The following is a 21,683-nucleotide window of genomic DNA, read 5'->3' as shown; positions in this document are numbered from 1 at the left end:
GACGGTTCCAGTACCGCAGATGACAAAACACAGCAGAACAACAAGTACAGACCTCGGTCTCCCCCTCCTCAGGGCTGAGTACCACATCAAACACTTCAACGTGTTCACTTCATGTCAAGGATACTACAGTATGTGGGGGATACAGACTTACAGAACATGAGACATGCCGGTGTGGGAGTGTAAATACAATGGGATGCGCAGGAGCCATCTGTTCAGTATTGACATAATTAGTTTAAATGATGTCACCATGATGTCATGCACATGCTCATCATGCTGAGAAAGAAAAAAAAAAAAAAAAGGGAAAATATGTAGAAATCCACCACTCCAGATAGGGTATCTATGCGCACAGAATACGGGTTTGAGCTGCAGCAATCAAGGGGATCTTTTTCCCGTGGCTAGTAGAATAGTCTAGAATGTTGAATATGAGCCATACAACCAACGCCAAGAGTCATCAACAAATACATGTCCATCCCCAACAAATAGCACATTTCCATCCTCGTTTGTCTGGTGCGCATTCCCTGCTTTTAAAATAATCTCTTTTTTTGTGACGAATCCAAAAAGATGGCCTACTTTTATTTAGATCTCTAATTGTTCAATCTCAATCCGCGCTGCTGTGATAACAATATCATAGCCTAACTGTTCACCTTGTTTATTTATGTATATTGTAAGAGATGAATGGTTGTAAACTCCATGAACTCCAGGTACTGTATATTGACACTCATTTAATCAGTTATCTTTGCTTCCCAGCCACCATCTCACTTACTTGTTGCTGCATTTTTTGTTTGTTTTATTCTTATATGTTTTTGAGCGCAATCAACTTTACCAAGAAGACCAAATGAATGGTGCGTTCGTTTATAACTGGGAGGTGGCAAATTGCGACTTGCTACTAGGAATGATTAAATAAAACACCGCATGAACTCGCACTTCCTCGTCATAAATTCGGATATGTTTCTCAGCCCCCAGTTGCTCGAATGCACTAGATATAACTAGGTAACTGTGATATAATGGTATATAGCTCGAATGCACACAGGTCGGAGGTAGATATTTTGCCACTTGCGACTTGCCACCTCCGACCACAAACGAACGCACCATAAGCCCATCCACTCACCCACCTTGGTCCTGGAGAGCGTTTTATGCCTGGATAAGCTGCTGTATTACTTGGTTCATCACATCATTGGGCCGTTCACAGGGTCTTCCTCCTTATCCAATTCCTATTCTGATTTGATCATTGATTCACACATGAACAAACCAATTCCTAGGATATTGTTCAATGATTACAGATCAGGATTGCTGACATGAACCCATTCAACACCTCTCGTCATATTATGGGAACTAGAACGTGAGGGAGTGATTAGAAGGACTAGTCTATATATTGGAACATTTGGATTGAATTAGATGATTGAATAGAGAATGTAAAGAAGAAAATGAGAGGGCTCAGAGGTTCAAACAGGTGTGATGAAGGAGCTGTTTGGTAGCTGGGGAGCTACCCACGCGTATAGTGGCATATCTCAACTAGAGGGGCTTGCAGACCTCCGCCCCTGCCCCCCCTCAACTGCTCTCCCCCTTCCACGCCCCTGCCCCCCCCTCTACCTTTCCTCTACCTTTCCTCCCACCTCCCACCACCACCTCTCATGTGCTGTGCTCTCCTACTGGCTTGTTGAATTGGTTATTGGTTAATGTGAAGTGAACACAGCGTTACAGTGTAACCCTGTTCCTATAGTTTTTACAAAAGCTTCCAGATCTCCCTATTAGCCTTGAATGCAGCTCCGGATTTCGACCTCCGGGCGTATCGATCCGCCTCCGGGTTCCAGCTGAGTTTTGGCTGCGGTAGAGTAATTGTAGGCGCAAACGCAGGTCTTTTTGGGGGAAAACGCAGAAAAACGCAGTAGTGTAATCCAGGCCACATGTGCATGAATGAATGAATGAATGAATGAATGAATAATTGTATTTTTGTGTCCGGCCCATCCCTTACGGAATCATTTAGACCCATTTTAAGAAATATAACCTAATAATACAGTCATGCTGACACAAAAAATAAAAAGTGCATGAGATCAAACAAGGAAGAAGATCAAAGATAAATAAATAAATTACGAATGTAAACACATTACAGAACAAAGACAAACAAACAGAACAAAGACAAACAAATAGATCAACCAACGACACACATTGAATAGCCTACGTACTGTAACACGTTGGAAGCAGTTGGGCTAAGAAAATGAAAATGAGAGGGCAAGAAATAAAGAGAGAGGGGGGGGGGGGACAGAAGAGAGAGAGCAAAAGAGAGAGCAACCTAATTGGACATTCATATGAGTGTGTAGTGTTTCCTTCTGTTCAATGCCTTATGAATATAAGTGGACAATCAATGTATGGTTGTTAAAGAGCCATTTGGTGATGTCGCCATCTTGTGTTTCCTGTGATATACCTACATGTTCCTCTACTTTGTTAAAAAGGGGTTTTCGTAGATCATCATAGAACGGGCAGCAGAGTAAGAAATGGACGTCACTCTCAACTTCATCAAGGACACAATAACGACAGAGTCTTTGATCATCCTCTGTTCCAGTATACCGACCTGTTTCCATATATAAAGGCAGAATCCCTCAACGAAACTGAGCACAAAGAGATCGCTGGCTCTTGGGTAGATCGTACACAACATATTTTTCTCACTCATATTCCATCTTTAACCGATAGGTTCGTAACTTTGGTTTGTGACTGATTTCTTCTACCCATTTATTTTCATGCTTCGTCATAACGAGGTCCCTGAACATCCTCATGTCCACCCTCTGCCTGTAGGTATAGAGATGCTCCAGGCCTGTAGGTATAGAGATGCTCCAGGTCTGTAGGTATAGAGATGCTCCAGGTCTGTAGGTATAGAGATGCTCCAGGTATAGAGATGCTCCAGGTCTGTAGGTATAGAGATGCTCCAGGTCTGTAGGTATAGAGATGCTCCAGGTATAGAGATGCTCCAGGCCTGTAGGTATAGAGATGCTCCAGGTCTGTAGGTATAGAGATGCTCCAGGTCTGTAGGTATAGAGATGCTCCAGGTATAGAGAAGCTCCAGGCCTGTAGGTATAGAGATGCTCCAGGTCTGTAGGTATAGAGATGCTCCAGGTCTGTAGGTATAGAGATGCTCCAGGTATAGAGATGCTCCAGGCCTGAAGGTACAGAGATGCTCCAGGTCTGTAGGTATAGAGATGCTCCAGGCCTGTAGGTATAGAGATGCTCCAGGTATAGAGATGCTCCAGGCCTGTAGGTATAGAGATGCTCCAGGCCTGTAGGTATAGAGATGCTCCAGGCCTGTAGACCAGTATAGAGATGCTCCAGGCCTGTAGGTATAGAGATGTTCCAGGCCTGTAGGTATAGAGATGCTCCAGGTCTGTAGGTATAGAGATGCTCCAGGTCTGTAGGTATAGAGATGCTCCAGGCCTGTAGGTATAGAGATGCTCCAGGCCTGTAGGTATAGAGATGCTCCAGGCCTGTAGGTATAGAGATGCTCCAGGCCCGTAGGTATAGAGATGCTCCAGGTATAGAGATGCTCCAGGCCTGTAGGTATAGAGATGCTCCAGGCCTGTAGGTATAGAGATGCTCCAGGTATAGAGATGCTCCAGGTCTGTATGTATAGAGATGCTCCAGGTCTGTAGGTATAGAGATGCTCCAGGTATAGAGATGCTCCAGGTATAGAGATGCTCCAGGTCTGTAGGTATAGAGATGCTCCAGGCCTGTAGGTATAGAGATGCTCCAGGTATAGAGATGCTCCAGGTCTGTATGTCTAGAGATGCTCCAGGTCTGTAGGTATAGAGATGCTCCAGGTATAGAGATGCTCCAGGTATAGAGATGCTCCAGGTCTGTAGGTATAGAGATGCTCCAGGTCTGTAGGTATAGAGATGCTCCAGGTCTGTAGGTATAGAGATGCTCCAGGTCTGTAGGTATAGAGATGCTCCAGGTCTGTAGGTATAGAGATGCTCCAGGTCTGTAGGTATAGAGATGCTCCAGGTATAGAGATGCTCCAGGCCTGTAGGTATAGAGATGCTCCAGGCCTGTAGACCAGTATATAGATGCTCCAGGTCTGTAGGTATAGAGATGCTCCAGGTCTGTAGGTATAGAGATGCTCCAGGTCTGTAGGTATAGAGATGCTCCAGGCCTGTAGACCAGTATAGAGATGCTCCAGGTCTGTAGGTATAGAGATGCTACAGGCCTGTAGGTATAGAGATGCTCCAGGTATAGAGATGCTCCAGGCCTGTAGGTATAGAAATGCTCCAGGCCTGTAGGTATAGAGATGCTCCAGGTATAGATATGCTCCAGGTCTGTAGGTATAAAGATGCTCCAGGTATAGATGATCCAGGTCTGTAGGTATAGAGATGCTCCAGTTATAGATGCTCCAGGTCTGTAGGTATAGAGATGCTCCAGGCCTGTAGGTATAGAGATGCTCCAGGTCTGTAGGTATAGAGATGTTCCAGGTCTGTAGGTATAGAGATGCTCCAGGCCTGTAGGTTTAGAGATGCTCCAGGTATAGAGATGCTCCAGGTCTGTAGGTATAGAGATGCTCCAGGTATAGAGATGCTCCAGGTCTGTAGGTATAGAGATGCTCCAGGTATAGAGATGCTCCAGGTATGTAGGTATAGAGATGCTCCAGGTATAGATGATCCAGGTCTGTAGGTAAAGAGATGCTCCAGTATATAGATGCTCCAGGTCTGTAGGTATAGAGATGCTCCAGGTCTGTAGGTATAGAGATGTTCCAGGTCTGTAGACCAGTATAGAGATGCTCCAGGCCTGTAGGTATAGAGATGCTCCAGGCCTGTAGGTATAGAGATGCTCCAGGTATAGAGATGCTCCAGGTCTGTATGTATAGAGATGCTCCAGGTATAGAGATGCTCCAGGCCTGTAGGTATAGAGATGCTCCAGGTCTGTATGTATAGAGATGCTCCAGGTCTGTAGGTATAGAGATGCTCCAGGCCTGTAGACCAGTATAGAGATGCTCCAGGTCTGTAGGTATAGAGATGTTCCAGGTCTGTAGAACAGTATAGAGATGCTCCAGGTCTGTAGGTAAAGAGATGCTCCAGGTCTGTAGGTATAGAGATGCTCCAGGCCTGTAGGTATAGAGATGCTCCAGGTCTGTAGGTATAGAGATGCTCCAGGTATAGAGATGCTCCAGGTCTGTAGGTATAGAGATGCTCCAGGCCTGTAGGTATAGAGATGCTCCAGGTATAGAGATGATCCAGGTCTGTAGGTATAGAGATGCTCCAGGCCTGTAGGTATAGAGATGTTCCAGGTCTGTAGGTATAGAGATGCTCCAGGTCTGTAGGTATAGAGATGCTCCAGGTCTGTAGGTATAGAGATGCTCCAGGCCTGTAGACCAGTATAGAGATGCTCCAGGTCTGTAGGTATAGAGATGCTCCAGGCATGTAGGTATAGAGATGCTCCAGGTCTGTAGGTATAGAGATGCTCCAGGTCTGTAGGTATAGAGATGCTCCAGGTCTGTAGGTATAGAGATGCTCCAGGCCTGTAGACCAGTATAGAGATGCTCCAGGTCTGTAGGTATAGAGATGCTCCAGGCCTGTAGGTATAGAGATGCTCCAGGTATAGAGATGCTCCAGGTCTGTAGGTATAGAGATGCTCCAGGTCTGTAGGTATAGAGATGCTCCAGGTATAGAGATGATCCAGGTCTGTAGGTATAGAGATGCTCCAGGTCTGTAGGTATAGAGATGCTCCAGGCCTGTAGGTATAGAGATGCTCCAGGTCTGTAGGTATAGAGATGCTCCAGGTATAGAGATGCTCCAGGCCTGTAGGTATAGAGATGTTCCAGGTCTGTAGACCAGTATAGAGATGCTCCAGGTCTGTAGGTATAGAGATGCTCCAGATCTGTAGGTATAGAGATGCTCCAGATCTGTAGGTATAGAGATGCTCCAGGTCTGTAGGTATAGAGATGCTCCAGGTCTGTAGGTATAGAGATGCTCCAGGCCTGTAGGTATAGAGATGCTCCAGGTCTGTAGGTATAGAGATGCTCCAGGTATAGAGATGCTCCAGGTCTGTAGGTATAGAGATGCTCCAGGCCTGTAGACCAGTATAGAGATGCTCCAGGCCTGTAGGTATAGAGATGCTCCAGGCCTGTAGGTATAGAGATGCTCCAGGTATAGAGATGCTCCAGGCCTGTAGGTATAGAGATGCTCCAGGTATAGAGATGCTCCAGGTCTGTAGGTATAGAGATGCTCCAGGTATAGAGATGCTCCAGGTCTGTATGTATAGAGATGCTCCAGGTATAGAGATGCTCCAGGTATAGAGATGCTCCAGGTCTGTAGGTATAGAGATGCTCCAGGTATAGAGATGCTCCAGGTATAGAGATGCTCCAGGCCTGTAGGTATAGAGATGCTCCAGGCCTGTAGGTATAGAGATGCTCCAGGCCTGTAGGTATAGAGATGCTCCAGGTATAGAGATGCTCCAGGTCTGTAGGTATAGAGATGCTCCAGGCCTGTAGGTATAGAGATGCTCCAGGTATAGAGATGCTCCAGGCCTGTAGGTATAGAGATGCTCCAGGCCTGTAGGTATAGAGATGCTCCAGGCCTGTAGGTATAGAGATGCTCCAGGTATAGAGATGCTCCAGGTCTGTAGGTATAGAGATGCTCCAGGCCTGTAGGTATAGAGATGCTCCAGGTATAGAGATGCTCCAGGTCTGTAGGTATGGAGATGCTCCAGGTATAGAGATGCTCCAGGTCTGTAGGTATAGAGATGCTCCAGGTCTGTAGGTATAGAGATGCTCCAGGCCTGTAGGTATAGAGATGCTCCAGGTCTGTAGACCAGTATAGAGATGCTCCAGGCCTGTAGGTATAGAGATGCTCCAGGTCTGTAGGTATAGAGATGCTCCAGGTCTGTAGGTATAGAGATGCTCCAGGTCTGTAGGTATAGAGATGCTCCAGGCCTGTAGGTATAGAGATGCTCCAGGTCTGTAGGTATAGAGATGCTCCAGGCCTGTAGGTATAGAGATGCTCCAGGTCTGTAGACCAGTATAGAGATGCTCCAGGCCTGTAGGTATAGAGCTGCTCCAGGTATAGAGATGCTCCAGGTCTGTAGGTATAGAGATGCTCCAGCCCATGCTCCTGAAGAAGATCCAACATTTCTGATGCCCATTCACCTCCTATTGAACGATCCCATTTAAATATCTTACTTGCTATTCTATCAGCTGGTAAATCAAGTATTCAGATCCACCATATTTCCCTTCCACCTGACCTCACATGGTTCCCACCCCATGTCACCCTCAATGGCAAATATTGGAGCGTATTTCTCTCCTAGAAAATATCGAATTGCTCTGTTGTGAAGCCGTGAACTTTTGTGAAACTGTCTGGACCCCCACACCCCAGAGGCATAATCCAGAATTGGACAGACGCAAGATTGATATAACTGGGAATATGTAACATAACCCATACTTTTCAATATTTTAGTTTTCCCTATGATGCCTCCTAGAGCTCTGCTTGCCGAATCTGCCAAAACGGATGTACCATGTAGGAAGGACATGTGTTCATCAAGAAACAGGTATTTATACATCTTAGTAAACTCAAGTTTTTCATTACCAAAATAAAATTGAAATGTACTTCTTTTCCTACCTGGCTTTCTGAATTCCATGATCTCTGTCTTTTTAGGATTGATGGAGAGACGCCATTTCCTACACCATTCATCGGCACATGTTAACATTCTTTGCAAATCTTTTTCATTTTCTGCCATCAGAACTATATCATCTGCGTACAGTAGAATACTCAACTTCACCTCCCCACGTTATACCCAGTCCTAGTTGTTTTATTTCTTTTGCAAGGTCATTAATAAAGATAGCAAATAATGTTGGCGATTAAGTATCTCCCCGTTTCACACCCAGGGGTGTAGGGAACCACTCAGTCTGTTGTTCATTTATCCTAACACAGGCCACAGGTGCCCTAGAGATGGACTGCATAGCATGTGTAGGAGTGTAGGACATAACCCAGTTCTACTGACCATTGGCTACTGACCACCAAACAGTTGTGATAGTGTGGGACACTCTGCCTCAGGTTGGAATGTGGGATCTTGATAAGAGATGCTCAGAGACACACTCTGTGCTCCCCCATCCCCCTTTGCAACAGGCCACAATATGCATCCACAGACACTCACAGTGGAACAAAGGAAATTCCATCCTTTGCCTTGTTTCTTTAATAAAGTGAAATTGCTCTGATCTTTCAAAAACTCAATAAGTGTTTCCCCGTGCATATTAGTCATATCATCCAAGGCAACTCTACATGGGACATTATCTACATCAGGGATGAAGTCGTTAAAACCCCCAATTCGGGCATTTAAGTCTCCACAAATATAAATAGCATCCATCTCCGAACACAGGTAAACTTGACTTAACAAGTGACAGAAAAAGGAGGATGCATCTCTTCCCCATGGGCATTGTTCAGGGACAAGTAACATGAAAATATCACAAAACAATATTCTGACCTCATGTTGAAAAGACGACCCAATAATGCCATCCATATCCTTCTCTATTACTTCAATTTTATATTCTGCAAATAATAGTGATCTTACAAGAATCCCCACTCCACCTGATGCTCTAGGTGCTCTATTGACCTATTATGGCCAAACCATACATACCCCTCAATGCCAATACTGTCCTCCCCTCTTAAATGGGTCTCATTCAGAGATATAATGTCTGCATCCATGATTGCAGAATGACAGTCCTGAGTTCGTGGTTTTGGACCTCACATGCCGAGTTCACACAGGGCCTCGCACCCCCCTCGCGACTGCCCTGACTGTGGGCCTACCAAAGCCTGGGGTCACAACATTCAAACTCACAGTCGCTGTGATCGTTCTAGGATTGTTCTGTGATTGTTCTGTGATTGTTCTGTGATTGTGTTTGATGGGCCGTGGAATCATCAACATTGATTATTAAAATGTTCAAAAGGTGGCTGAGCATACTCGGTAATAATTAACGTCCGGGGATGTTAGGGGCGTCCCTTCTGACGCTCCGCTGAGCAGGCCGTCAGGAATGTGACGAGCGCAAAGTTGTTTTTGTTTCTGTTTGACCCCTCAGTGACCTCTGCCCCCTTACTAACCTTGGGCGCGTCGATGTGGGAGCGGCTGACCAGCGCCGACACACGCTCCACTTTCTGGCTCCGCCTACTGGTCACCCGAACCCGGGATACTCCCTCCTCTTCCTCCTCCTCCTCTTCCTCTTCCTCCAGCCTCTACAGGGAACACAGGCCGGATATTGATATGTCAATAACACAGTAAAGATTACACACAGCCAGAGAGAGAGACAGAGAGGCTGAGGCATATAACCAGGTCACAATAAGCCTTTATGGACACCCTAAGGGCTACAGTATGAATCACTTATCACTACTGTACATCAGTCTGTATCAGCAGTGCCATAATGGGAGACATGAGAGAGAGAAAACAGCCGGAAGTACATGAATATCACAGACGTAACCTGTGGAGACAGCAGCAGACTGGACAAGTACAGTATTCCAGACGGTGTGGAATGACTGAGTTCGGGCACAGCTGCCGAGGTCTCTCTTCGTCTCTCGCTCTCTCTCTGTCTAGCTTTCTCTCTCTCTGTCTCTCTTTCTCTCTCTCTCTGTCTCTCTCTGCTAACAAGCCTTGAGTGATATTTGTTGCGCAAACAGTGGCCAGTGAGCAGCAGGACTAACGGCGACAGGGCCGGGCAGAGCTGGACAGGACGCTTCGGTCAGTCAGATGTAAACCGACCACGACAAACAACCGGACAACAGGAGAGACCAAATAAAAGCTCAAGCCGATACGGAACGACAGGAAAGGCGAGTCCCTCGGCGCTCCGGTCCACTCACAGGGAGGCCGACGGGTCGGAAAGTAGCCATTGAAGTCGCATAAACCACGTCAGCTCACATCGATCCTCACAGGAGAAACCGCAGGGGGCAGTGTGGGGAGCGGGCCGGTCAAAGGTCACAAAGACCCCACCCCCCGACTAAATCGCCGTAGCGATTATCCTGACCCGCGTTCTAGAGGGCTCGCGGTCATCCTGGCTGAAACGGAGGCTTGATGATCTAAGCCCGACGGCCGACGCGCTCTCCGAAGGATACGGCCGCGCCTGACCGCCCTCGCGCGAAGGTGCGCGAGGTAAAATAAAAAAAATAAAAAAAAGCTACGTCTCATCCCAGAGGAAGCCGGTCAGGTCTGTGGCTGGGGTGGCATGTATTGGGGTTGTGTGTATTGGGGTGGCGTGTATTGGGGTTGTGTGTATTGGGGTTGTGTGTATTGGGGTTGTGTGTATTGGGGTGGTGTGTATTGGGGTGGCGTGTATTGGGGTTGTGTGTATTGGGGTTGTGTGTATTGGGGTGGCGTTATTGGGGTTGCATGTATTGGGGTTGCGTGTGTACTGCCAGTCCAGTTCTTCTAGCCAGTGTGTTACGTGCCGATGCCCTAATACAGATACAATACAATACTGTTATCCTGGAGGTGATGAGTGAGTTCTGCTGCGAAGGCTCCATTCACACACCATGGTGCTGACAGGCAGGTCAGCTGACCCCGCCGGGCCGGAAAGTGACCCCCTGTGAGGCCCCTCCCTCTGTCTAACACCGGGGGCTCACACACCCCGTACACACTGGCAGGTTAAACACAACGCACGTTTTCATGCAATGCACAGGCATATAGATAAGCATGCACACACATGTATGTGCAAGATAGAACACATGCATAAATGCTATGTGAGTAAGCAGTAAGCACACACACACACACACGCACACACACACACACACACACACACACACGTGCTTGAAAACAACTATGAACTAGAGGGTCTTACACTCAGAAAGTGCAGACCTCCCCCCCCCCCCCCCTCTACCTGTCCTCCCACCTCCCACCTCTCATGTGCTGTGCTCTCCTACTGGCTTTTTAAATTGGTGACTGTAGCACCACCTGTAATTTCCTCTTTCTGCTTGACATCTTTCCTCTCCAATTTCCAACACGTTGCTAGTTTTGTGAAGACATCCCATTCACATTCATTAACAGCCAAGCAGAGCAGTAGTGGAGGGAGGAGTGGGCTGGTTCAGAGTCTGCAGACCGTAGTAGTGTACAAGATGTACATTTGAGATGGGAGTTATACAGCCAATGACATGTTAAATCTATAGTCTATAGGCAAGATATAGTTTTCTATGAAGTCAATCATTTTAATGTGCAGACACTTTATTTTCATCCACCTGAAAGTGTCTGCAGTTTACTTTGAAAACTTGAAGTTTACATTATCGTTTAAATGCAAGTTGAGACACTAGTCTATATAACAGGTGTCACAGTATTGTCTTTACGCTCACTTGCCCATGCTGGGTCGGATCTTGGCTGTACAGACATCATCACACTTCACACTAACAGATAGTATACATAAAGCAACATGGTAATTTAGCGGACTCTACTGAGGTAGCCTACAGAATGCATTGCTTCAACTATCCACACGAATGAGAAATATAACGTTATGGTGCATTCCATTAGTCTCGGGAGGTGTGAGTGGGAACTGGCAATGGTCACTCCCGAGGTCAGCGTTCCAGTTGCAACAGCTGATCTCGTTATCAACAGCCAACTAGTAGATCTAGCCTTTGTTAACAAACAAGTTGATAACAACGCACTTGGTGGTATTGTGCGCACAAAACACCATAATCAGCAATAGCTTTAGCAGCTTGTTTGTCGCTCTCTACACTGCAGCCAGTAGTCTCGTCAGGCGCAAGGAGAAATTTAAATATTGCTGATTTAAATAATAACACTGCTGCAACCGACCCCGGACGGAAAAATGATGGTAGGCGGGCTCTAGCGTTCAACCTTCCGGATCAAGCTGAAAAAGTAAATAGACACCAGCCTGTTGACGCGAGCATAACTGATCATGGCTGGATCATGGATGTATTATAAGAAGTGGATAAGGCATGCAAAGATGGCGGCCCATTCAATCCAATGAAAGTTGCTCAGTGGTGCATGAAGCAAGCCCCCATGGCCAGGAACAGCCTGTTTTTGGCGTAGTGGCCAAGCTCGGTATTGCAAGTGGCGCCAAGAACCTGAAACCTACTGTATGAGGAAACTGAAACCTAAATCCCCCACTACACTGAAGTTAGAGTAATATGGGTACTGTAGAGCCACCTATGAATGAATCATGGTCAAAATGTAATGGTCAGTTCCTTGGCCCATGCTGCACCCCTCCACCGAGTTTCATGCATATCGGGCCGGTAGTTTTTGTTTAATCCTGTTTGTCTGCATGCAGACAGACACACGCACGCACACACACACACACACACACACACACACACACACACACACACACACAGACAGACAGACAGGGGCGAAAACATTACCTTCCGCCCTGCGGGGCTTTGGGGCGGAGGTAATTACAAACATAGAAAACACACAAAAACCATTAGTATAACACTTCAATTTCAAACTTAATTTAACAATGAAGGTATGTAATGATAATTAAAGGGCAAAAACAAAAGTATGACACCGACGACTAATTAACAATCATAATCCATTTGCATAGTGATAATGTACAGTAATAAAGTAATGATAATGTAATCCATATTCAGCCTCTTCTCTCATTGATTCATCCATCCCATCTCTCCACCCTCACCTGCCTCTCTGCACCAAATCAGTGAATTTGCACTTGTTAAATGTCCCTCCCGTCCTCCCGTCAGGTGAAGGCCTGAAGGGAATAGTGATGAGCAGGGTGGGGGGAAGGGTGGGGGCCCACTGAGCTGAGCTCTCTCTTTCCCTTCCCACTCCCCCTACTACCTCCCTATAGTTAGACTGGTGCTTAGGACTGGGCTCTGTGGTGCTGGTTCTGGTTCTGGGCTGGGCTCTGTGGTGCTGGTTCTGGTTCTGGGCTGGGATCTGTGGTGCTGGTTCTGGGCTGGGATCTGTGGTGCTGGTTCTGGGGCTGGGATCTGTGGTGCTGGTTCTGGTTCCGGGCTGGGATCTGTGGTGCTAGTTCTGGTTCTGGTTCTGGGGCTGGGCTCTGTGGTTCTGGTTCTGGGGCTGGGCTCTGTGGTTCTGGTTCTGAGGCTGGGCTCTGTGGTACTGGTTCTGGTTCTGGGCTGGGATCTGTGGTGCTAGTTCTGGTTCTGGGGCTGGGCTCTGTGGTTCTGGTTCTGAGGCTGGGCTCTGTGGTGCTGGTTCTGGGCTGGGATCTGTGGTGCTAGTTCTGGTTCTGGGGCTGGGCTCTGTGGTTCTGGTTCTGGGGCTGGGCTCTGTGGTTCTGGTTCTGAGGCTGGGCTCTGTGGTTCTGGTTCTGGGCTGGGCTCTGTGGTTCTGGTTCTGGGCTGGGCTCTGTGGTGCAGGGCTTAGGAAGCTGCTGTGACGCAGGGAGGGAGGGGCTCTGAAGACGGCCCCTGAAAGAGTTGCCCACAAGGGTGGATCAGAGGCAGAGAGCGTGGGGGCAGCCTGGGCCTCTGGTTGGTGCTTTAACCCATAAACATCTCATCTGGGTCTGGGTCTACTATAGAGACGGGTCCCTGGAACAGATACCACACAATGATACTGATCACTCATGAGACATTTATGACTATAACTACTGCTATTCATTCAGTGAAACCGAAGCAATTATGGAGGGAAATTTTCCTTGCACTTCCATTTTCATTGCACTAAGAAGCATTTAAGACTGCTTACTAATAAGGGTGTCATGCAGCCCGTCACCCCATGAATATCAGAATCAGCAGCTATTCAAATGAGAAATTAGCCTGCCTGTGGCAATGACAGCCTTTTCTACGACCAGGTAGCTCGCTACGCAAACTCAACTGAATGAGATTTCTCTCCGAGCTTGGCTCAAGTCATGCCCTGCACACATTAAGCTTCATGTGAACAAGTCACAGCCCTGAAGCATACAACACAATCTGCTGCATTAAGCCGGCCAAGCCGGTTCAATCTGGTAAGTGATTGCTGACATGTTTATTGCACGTCGTACGGTATGTCCAGACTTAGCACTTGAATAAAAAAAAAAAAAAGCTATTACATGATTGTGCGTGCGTGTGTGTGTGTGTTTGGGGGGGGGGCGGAGAGTAGTAAAATCAAGGCAGGATATACAGTAAGAACCAATTTTGTCTGAATGACCGTGTCAGGTAAGAGGGGGTTTCCATCGGATGGCCCGGCTTGATTTATCATGAACTATCACTATTACATTAAAAACCTCTTCACTTGAAACAGCTGAGAAAGCGGCTGTGGAAGCCATAAACACACACACACACACGCACGCACGCACACACGCACACACATGCACACACGCACACGCACGCACGCACGCCCCGCCAAAAGGTAGTTCTTTAATCCTAGTGCTAGGGATCAATGTCATTAACATTTTGCCTTATGTGGAGAAGAGTTGTAAGGCAGGTGATATGAGATCAAGCGTCACCTCTCATTCAAGGGCCATTAAAATATCAGGGACAACCAAGTATTTGAAGCAGATAAAAAGGGCCTGTGTTCACAGACAGTTGGCTGCAGTCCAAGGCCTGCTATTCCCCTACTGCCGACCTGAGGGCTCACTGAGGCTCCTATTCTCTGAAATCGAGGCGGGGGGGCGGGGGGGTGCATTACTTTCACCCCTGTATGTTGCGTCCGTCACACATGTACCAGAGCCCACCAGCTGGACAGAATTCATTTTTCCCATTGCCAAGTACATTTTCCTTTCTACATAAAAATTGCAAGTGCATTGTAGGCTATCCATGGCATATATTCATTTTCTAAAGCCAATTGTTTAATTAGAAAACCTTGTAGCCCTAAGCGGTACCAATTGTAATCAGTCAATTTCTGCATTGTGAATGATCCAGTCCAGGTTATAATCGTAATTTACTGCATTTTAATAATTTCATGCCTTAATACAGAGGTAGATATTAAATCTGAGACCAATTTGATGAGTAGGCTACGCAACCACGTAAATATCAGTGTTGTACAAATATCGGCTTATCAAAAATATTGAATAATAATTTCTCCCCCATGTATGCAGTTCATAAAACTATACAGGGGATATGGTTGTGTGTAGGCTGGTGGATTATGTGCAACTCGATTACACATACTTTTCAAAGGTGGAGAAATTTCACAGCAAAACAGACATGCACTTCACCCAGCAGTTCACATACAGACGACGGGATATTCATCAGTGTCTCCTCCTTGCGCATCTCCTCCCTGTTTTGTGTGCGTTCACACCCACCGTTCCCTCGACCCTCGCATGAATGCATGATTAGGTAAGTGCAGCTTGCCCTTCTGTGGGCCTGCGCCAGGCAGAATGCGCTCTGACCCATGTGTGGTCTGTTCCTACATACAGTACCATGTCATGTTGTCAGGCGACAGAATACCAAAACAGGCGCTCACATGTTAGTACATCTGCCCCATAGTGCAGTGAGTGTTAGCAGTTGCCTGGATTTGTTTTCACCACTAGATGGAGACATTTGTACAGGTGAGTCAATATTTTTCATTCAGTCCTAAGGGATCAATGGTATTCAATAGTGTGATCCATCTCCTCTCTGCCCTTTGGCATTGGACTTTGGACCACTTTTTGTCTCCAAACCTTCTGTTATGACCTGTGTTTAGTTTCCTGTTTTGGTTGATTCCCCTTGTGACTTTTCAGTTAACCCTTCGTCCCCTGCCCTCGCGCGCGCGTGTGTGTGTGCGCGTGTGTGTGTGTGTGTGTGTGTGTGTATGTGTGTGTATGTGTGTGTGTGTGTGTGATTCTCTGTTGCACCTGTCCCTTGCTGGTTTGCTCCACCTGCACCTTATTGTGTCTCGTTAGGCTGTCTCTGTTCCTCTGTTTGTTGTTGGTTCACTGTTGTGTGTTCCCCTCTGTCTCCTCGTGTTCCTGTTTAGAAGGTTTCCCCCCCCACAGCACCTGCTCTGCCTGCCTCCCGCATGTGGATCCGGCCCCTGCTACTCCACGCACCAACCGTGACGGAATGAACCGGCCAGTCGTGGACCGAGTGGACAAACTTCCACCATTCAGTGGTACTATGGGCCCAGCAGAGCGGTGACCAGCCCAAGCCTCCGGCTGGCTAGCAGTGCCTGCCCCGGCCCCGGCCCCGGCCCCGGCCCCGGCCCCGGCCCCAGCCCCGGACCCACAGCCTCAGCTACAGACTGGCTACCAGCACCGACCGACAATCAGCCACTACTCGAGTCGCAAAGACTGTCCTGAGCCAACATTCCCTGACATCCAGCAGCCATGAACCATCTGTCAATCACCGTCTATCATGGGTTACCTTCACCCGCTCCTCGCTGTCATAAACCCGCCCAGCGTAGATGTTTGTATTTGAAATTCTTCAGAACCAACACTGATTGGCGAAATTGTTTTCTGATCTGACTTCAAACGTATCTCTATGGAGAGTATCCAGACCCAGACTCTCCTCTGCCCCGGCTCCTGTGCCACCTGGAGCGGTCCGGTCTGAGGAGAACAAGGCATACTACGACTCCAGCAGTGACTTCAGTTGAAAACGATGTCCACATCTTGACACTTGGTCAATTTTACTGACCGCTAGATCGATGAGGAGACGGCCCATTTCATTCATCACTTATTGTACATGATGATGACTAGACTCACAAGTCAGTCTTTAAACTAGAGACTGAAGACATGCGTCCTGATTTCTAGCTTAAAAGTGGGTGTAAACAATTTGAGAGTAAAAGAAAGTGCATTGCAGAAGCATTTCAAGGTTTTTAGGACGGCCCTTCCTAATGGAGCGGTGACGTGCAGAAATTGTGTGCTTGTGAACACAGTCCTACTGGACACCATATTATAGGTATTGTTGTCACGCTTGCGGCGAACCACATTCATCAACATAATCTTTTATTAGGACAGGATTCGTCCATCTGGCCTGACGTGTCATGGATGACAGGATGGATGACGCCGGCACGCTCTTGTTTGTCAGATGCTGCATGATTGGAAATTCCGCAATAAGGTGTGTTTACATGACCATGACAAAGCCCATTATTGGGAATTGTCGTACAAGACGTGTCTTATGCTTTCTAGAACTCACCATTTTTTTCATGAATAACAATGAGCGAGTTGGATTGAGTATATTACACCTATACGACCATCATTTATTTGATTTAAAAGTCTGCTTTTTGTTTTTGCTTCTTGTATTGTTTTTCTTATACTTGAGTGTAATGGAGGTACACCCCAATTATTGTTCTTGTTCCCCTTGTGGTTGAGTTTTTATTTTTTATTTTTATTTTTTTATAGAAAAAAATATATAGATATTTCAATCTTAGCCATTTGAGCAGTCCTCATGCTTTTAAAAATTGTATAGCAACTGTTATGTTTTAGAACAGAGCATGGCTATAAATATTCCGTATAAATGACCGTGTGACACTTGGGATGAAAGGTCCGGGTGACACGGTCACAGTGGCCCACTGATGAGCACATGGTGTCACCACCGCTCCAATGAGTGACGCAGTGGTGTCTGTCTCTGTCTCTGTCTCTGTCTCCGTCTCTGTCTCTCCCTCTCTCCCTAACCCTCACTCAAACTTTCTGTCTCTTGACAACCTCTCACTTTCTCTCATACTCTTTCTTGCTCTGGCGAGGTGTTATGGAGTCATGGACTATGCTTAGCATAACATTTGGGCTGTGTGGGAGAGAGTGAACTGAGGTTATTATGTTGTTGTGTTCGTTGTGTCATCTCAGGAATGTGTACATAGTTCACATAAAAACGTCGAGCTAATCAACAGATTGTGTGTGGGTGTTGGTTGATCAAGTCAAGTCAAGAAAATGTTATTATCCCCTAGGGGCAAATTGTAGCACATCCAGCAATAACCACATCAGACAAACAATAAATAATAAATAAAATGTGAACAACCACATCACATTGAGTTAACCTTTTGATTGATAAAATGAAGACAGTGTTTCAGAAGGTTTCTTACCTCCCACACATCTTTGGTGCCGTCCTCTTTCACACCTCTCTGACTCGTGTTGAGTTGCAAGGTCACCTCGTAACATTCCTGGATGTCTGTGAGGAAGAAAAAAAGGTAACACTTTAAATAACTATCCCTTATACATAGTTAATGGATCATTCACAAACTGTTAATTAATGAGTTATGAACGACTTGTTAATGTTTATTAATATTTGGTCTTAACAAATATGTTTATTAACCTTTAGTGATTTGTCACTCACTTCTAAACATTTATTAATTTGTGTTTAGATCCTCTGATGGAACTACAGCTGGATCAACTATTAACAAATACTTAACAAGTAATTAGTAAGTAGTTTACTAATATCTTGTTCATTATCTATTTACTATTTAAGGCATAGTTCTAAATCATTAACCTACTATTAACACACATTTAACAAGTCATTAATACTGTAACTCATTAACTAAGGGTTTGTGAATGATCTATTAACTATTTATAATAGATAATGTGATAATGTGAAGTGTTACCAAAGAGACAACAATTGGCAAAACAGACCATTATATGTGTTAAGTGCAGAAAAGAAGTTTCATGGGAGGATGCTCCACCTGTTTCCCCACCTACACCGTGTGATGTGTCACCTCTCACCGCGTGACAAATAAAGATGTTTGTTTTTGTTTTGATACTGGATGTTCACTCGGCTGTACAGTACGTGAGCCCCATGAAGAGACCCGCCCCCGCTGTCATGAAGACATGTGGACGGAGGGCTTCTCTTCGTGTGACTGTGAGAGGAACATCTGTTCACACTAGTTCCACCTCAACTTTACTAAACAACGCTGTTGTCTAGCAACAATCCTGTATGACTCAAAATCCAGTGTCCTTGTGGCCCTAACTTCAACAACAGGTCCTCCTTTTTAAGATATGCTAATCAGGACACTGCCTTCTGCTTCAGCTCAGACTGTGGAAAACCAGACAGTATGTTGTGGGGGCAGACGGCTTTGTGCGTCTCTCACTTTCACAAAGTCAAGCTACTGTGTCATCCGACTGTGTCATGACCACAGACCCCCCCACACCCCCCCCGCCGGAAATGTCTCCGTTGGTCGTACTAGGAGCGCAGTGAGAGCCTGCCTCTCGGTTCATCACCACTAGGCCATGCTCTTCTCCCAGAATGACCACGCAGCCCAGCGCTCGGGGCCCCAGACTGCCACAGACACACTCGTCCTCGCCCACACACGCCGTTCAATCACGCACATCGCCCTCCATCTCTTGCCATTTTCAGACTCCCACTCCTAATCTAATTGAGTTTTTTTTAAAAGGCGCTTCCTCCACCGTCGAGCCCCTCCCCCTCGTATCTCCTCGTCGCCTCGTGGGTCGCGCGCCACCCGTGTCCTGTGGTCACGTACTGAGTGGCAGCCAGTTGATGAGAACGCACTGGGACAATGTTGCGGATGTCACAGTCACACACACATAAAGAGACATAAAGAGGTCGCTGTTCTCATCGAGGGCTTGTAATGTGCAACAACTTCTCCACGTTCAGTGTCAGGACAGGCTCAAAGAAACAATTTGGGAGGATCATTATCTATGTGTGTACTTGAAATGTTTCAATTGTTACAAATAATGTGTTGGGAGTTTTGTGAACTTGAGCTTAATGAGTGACAGTACTGGACATTTTGTTCTGGTGTTCCCTAGTGCAGGAGTATGTGAGTGAAAGTGTGTGTGTGTGAGTGTGTGTGTGTGTGTGTGTGTGTGTGTGTGTGTGTGTGTGTGTGTGTGTGTGTGTGTGTGTGTGTGTGTGTGTGTGTGTGTGGTGGGAGTAGGTGTGTCTCAACAGGGTCCAGCGATGGGAACAAAGATAGAAGAATGGGGCCTGATGTGACTCATCACTGGATAGAAACCTGTGGAGGAGGGGAGCCATGTGTGGGCAGTGGATTCTGATACCCAGCTGGCTGGAGAGAGAACACACACACACACACACACACACACACACACGCACACACACGCACACACGCACACAAACACACACGCAGGTACTCAATGTAGCCATCGAAAATAAACAGGATAGCCGCATCCACATACAAACAAAAGGACGACCACGCCCCACTAATGCATTCTGGCATTATATCACTTTGACACAGCTCTTTAGTTGTGATGACTGTTGTGTCCAAACAATGTAAAAATACTGTTGTATCAGCTGTAGAGCTACGCCTTTGGGGCGAAACTGTATATTCCTCAGTTTGCCTGCAATAATTATGACTACAGATCATTCAGAAAAATGCAACGACTGAGGTTACAGAGGGCTTGAACTTTAGTACCAACATGCACCACCTGGCACTGAACCATGAACATACAGCAGTGTATTTATTAACAGTATTGTTAACGAGTGCTCACTGAGTGAGGTGTGGGATTTTGCACAAAAATCTAATTCAAATAAAAAAATAAAAACTTCAAGTCTGGAGGACTTCTCTTCTTCAACTCTCAACTTTCCTAAAAATGTTCCAAAGCACTGCCAACCCTCAAAGACCACACATTCCTGGGCACTGAACAAGAAACACAAACCCTGTTTTATCCCAGAAAAGAAGACGGCCAGTTTTCCCAGATATCCTAGAGCTACTCCCAGTTGGTGATGTCAAGACCAGGTCTCTTTCTGAGTGTGCAGGGGGTTTCCACTCACTAATGTGTGTGTGTGTGTGTGTGTGTGTGTGTGTGTGTGTGTGTGTGTGCCACCCCTCTCTCTCCCTCCTCTGGTCTCATGTGGGGGAACAAAGGGATGAGTCCACAGTTAAGGCGACCTTTGTTCATGATTACGCAACCATGCATGCATCCAATCAACAGCTTAGCACTCCAACTTCCCACACTGCACCGCATTCGCACAATAGAAGTAGGCTAACAACACATTTATGCCCACAAAATAATGAACCTGGTGTGCCCATTTCTCTCCCTAACGGCCACTGAGAAACGTATCCATGCTTTTAACACAAGCAGACTTGATTACTGCAGTGCTCTTCTGTGTGGCCTACCCAAGAAAGACATTGGTCTGCTGGAAAACATGCAGCACATAATGCAGCAACATGAGTACTGATCACGGCCTGACAGAGAGCACACATAACATAAACACAGTTTAAAGTCTTTGCACTGGCTACCTAGTTTCACAATAGATTTTCTGGTTAGTTTAGACGTTTTTTTTATTAGTTATTTTATTTCATGACTGCACCGCAATATGTCTCCAACATGCTTTAGAGGTTTGAGCCTTGTAGATTCCTGTGATCCAGGCCTTCTTCATTACATTACAGTCATTTAGCAGACGCTTTTATCCAAAGCGACGGACATGTAATTGCATTTAACGTAGGTAGTCAGTGTACTACAGTACTACTCACCAGAACTCACAAGTGCATCTCCTTTCTAAACAAATGGCTATTAGAGCAGCAGGTAGTGTAGCATCCTAGTAGTACTTCTAACTGCCCCAAGGCCCAGGACTAAGACATATGGAGGGGCAGCATTTAGCTGTTATGCCCTCAGCCTCTGGAACAGCCTGCCAGAGAGCCTGACAGCAAGGTGTGGATATTTTGATAAAAGCTCTTAACACACCTTTTAAGTCTTGCTTTCAGATGCTCTTAGTGTGTTAGTCTCTTTTACACTGTTTTGTTTTTATTATATTTGTATGTATGTCTTATTTGTAATGTCTTATGGCCTTTTACTATCTGTCTTATTCCATTTTTATTTTGTTGTGAAGCGCATTGTTTTGCATTTATGTCTGAAATGTGCTATATAAATAAAAATTGATTGATGTTTTACCGGGGTATGGGTATGCTCAAACAGCACCGAACCTTGTTATTTGGTGTGAAAT

General features: G+C 46.2%; 1 protein-coding gene across 3 annotated transcripts in view; it reads right to left on the bottom strand.

Moving 5' to 3' along the window:
- dlg3 (discs, large homolog 3) overlaps positions 1-21,683 on the bottom strand; it is a 118,764-nt gene that overhangs the window by 91,159 nt on the left and 5,922 nt on the right. For all 3 annotated transcript variants that reach the window (XM_084448296.1, XM_084448298.1, XM_084448297.1), the window contains exons 3-4: positions 17,854-17,939; positions 9,069-9,200 (exon numbers count right to left, since the gene is read on the bottom strand). In XM_084448296.1, coding sequence (XP_084304422.1) covers positions 9,069-9,200; positions 17,854-17,939 — 218 coding nt within the window. The remainder of the gene's footprint in view (positions 1-9,068; positions 9,201-17,853; positions 17,940-21,683) is intronic.

Source organism: Borostomias antarcticus, assembly GCF_949987555.1.
Source record: "Borostomias antarcticus genome assembly, chromosome: 14".
NCBI lineage: Eukaryota > Metazoa > Chordata > Actinopteri > Stomiiformes > Stomiidae > Borostomias > Borostomias antarcticus.
This window is presented reverse-complemented; position numbering and strand designations above follow the sequence as displayed.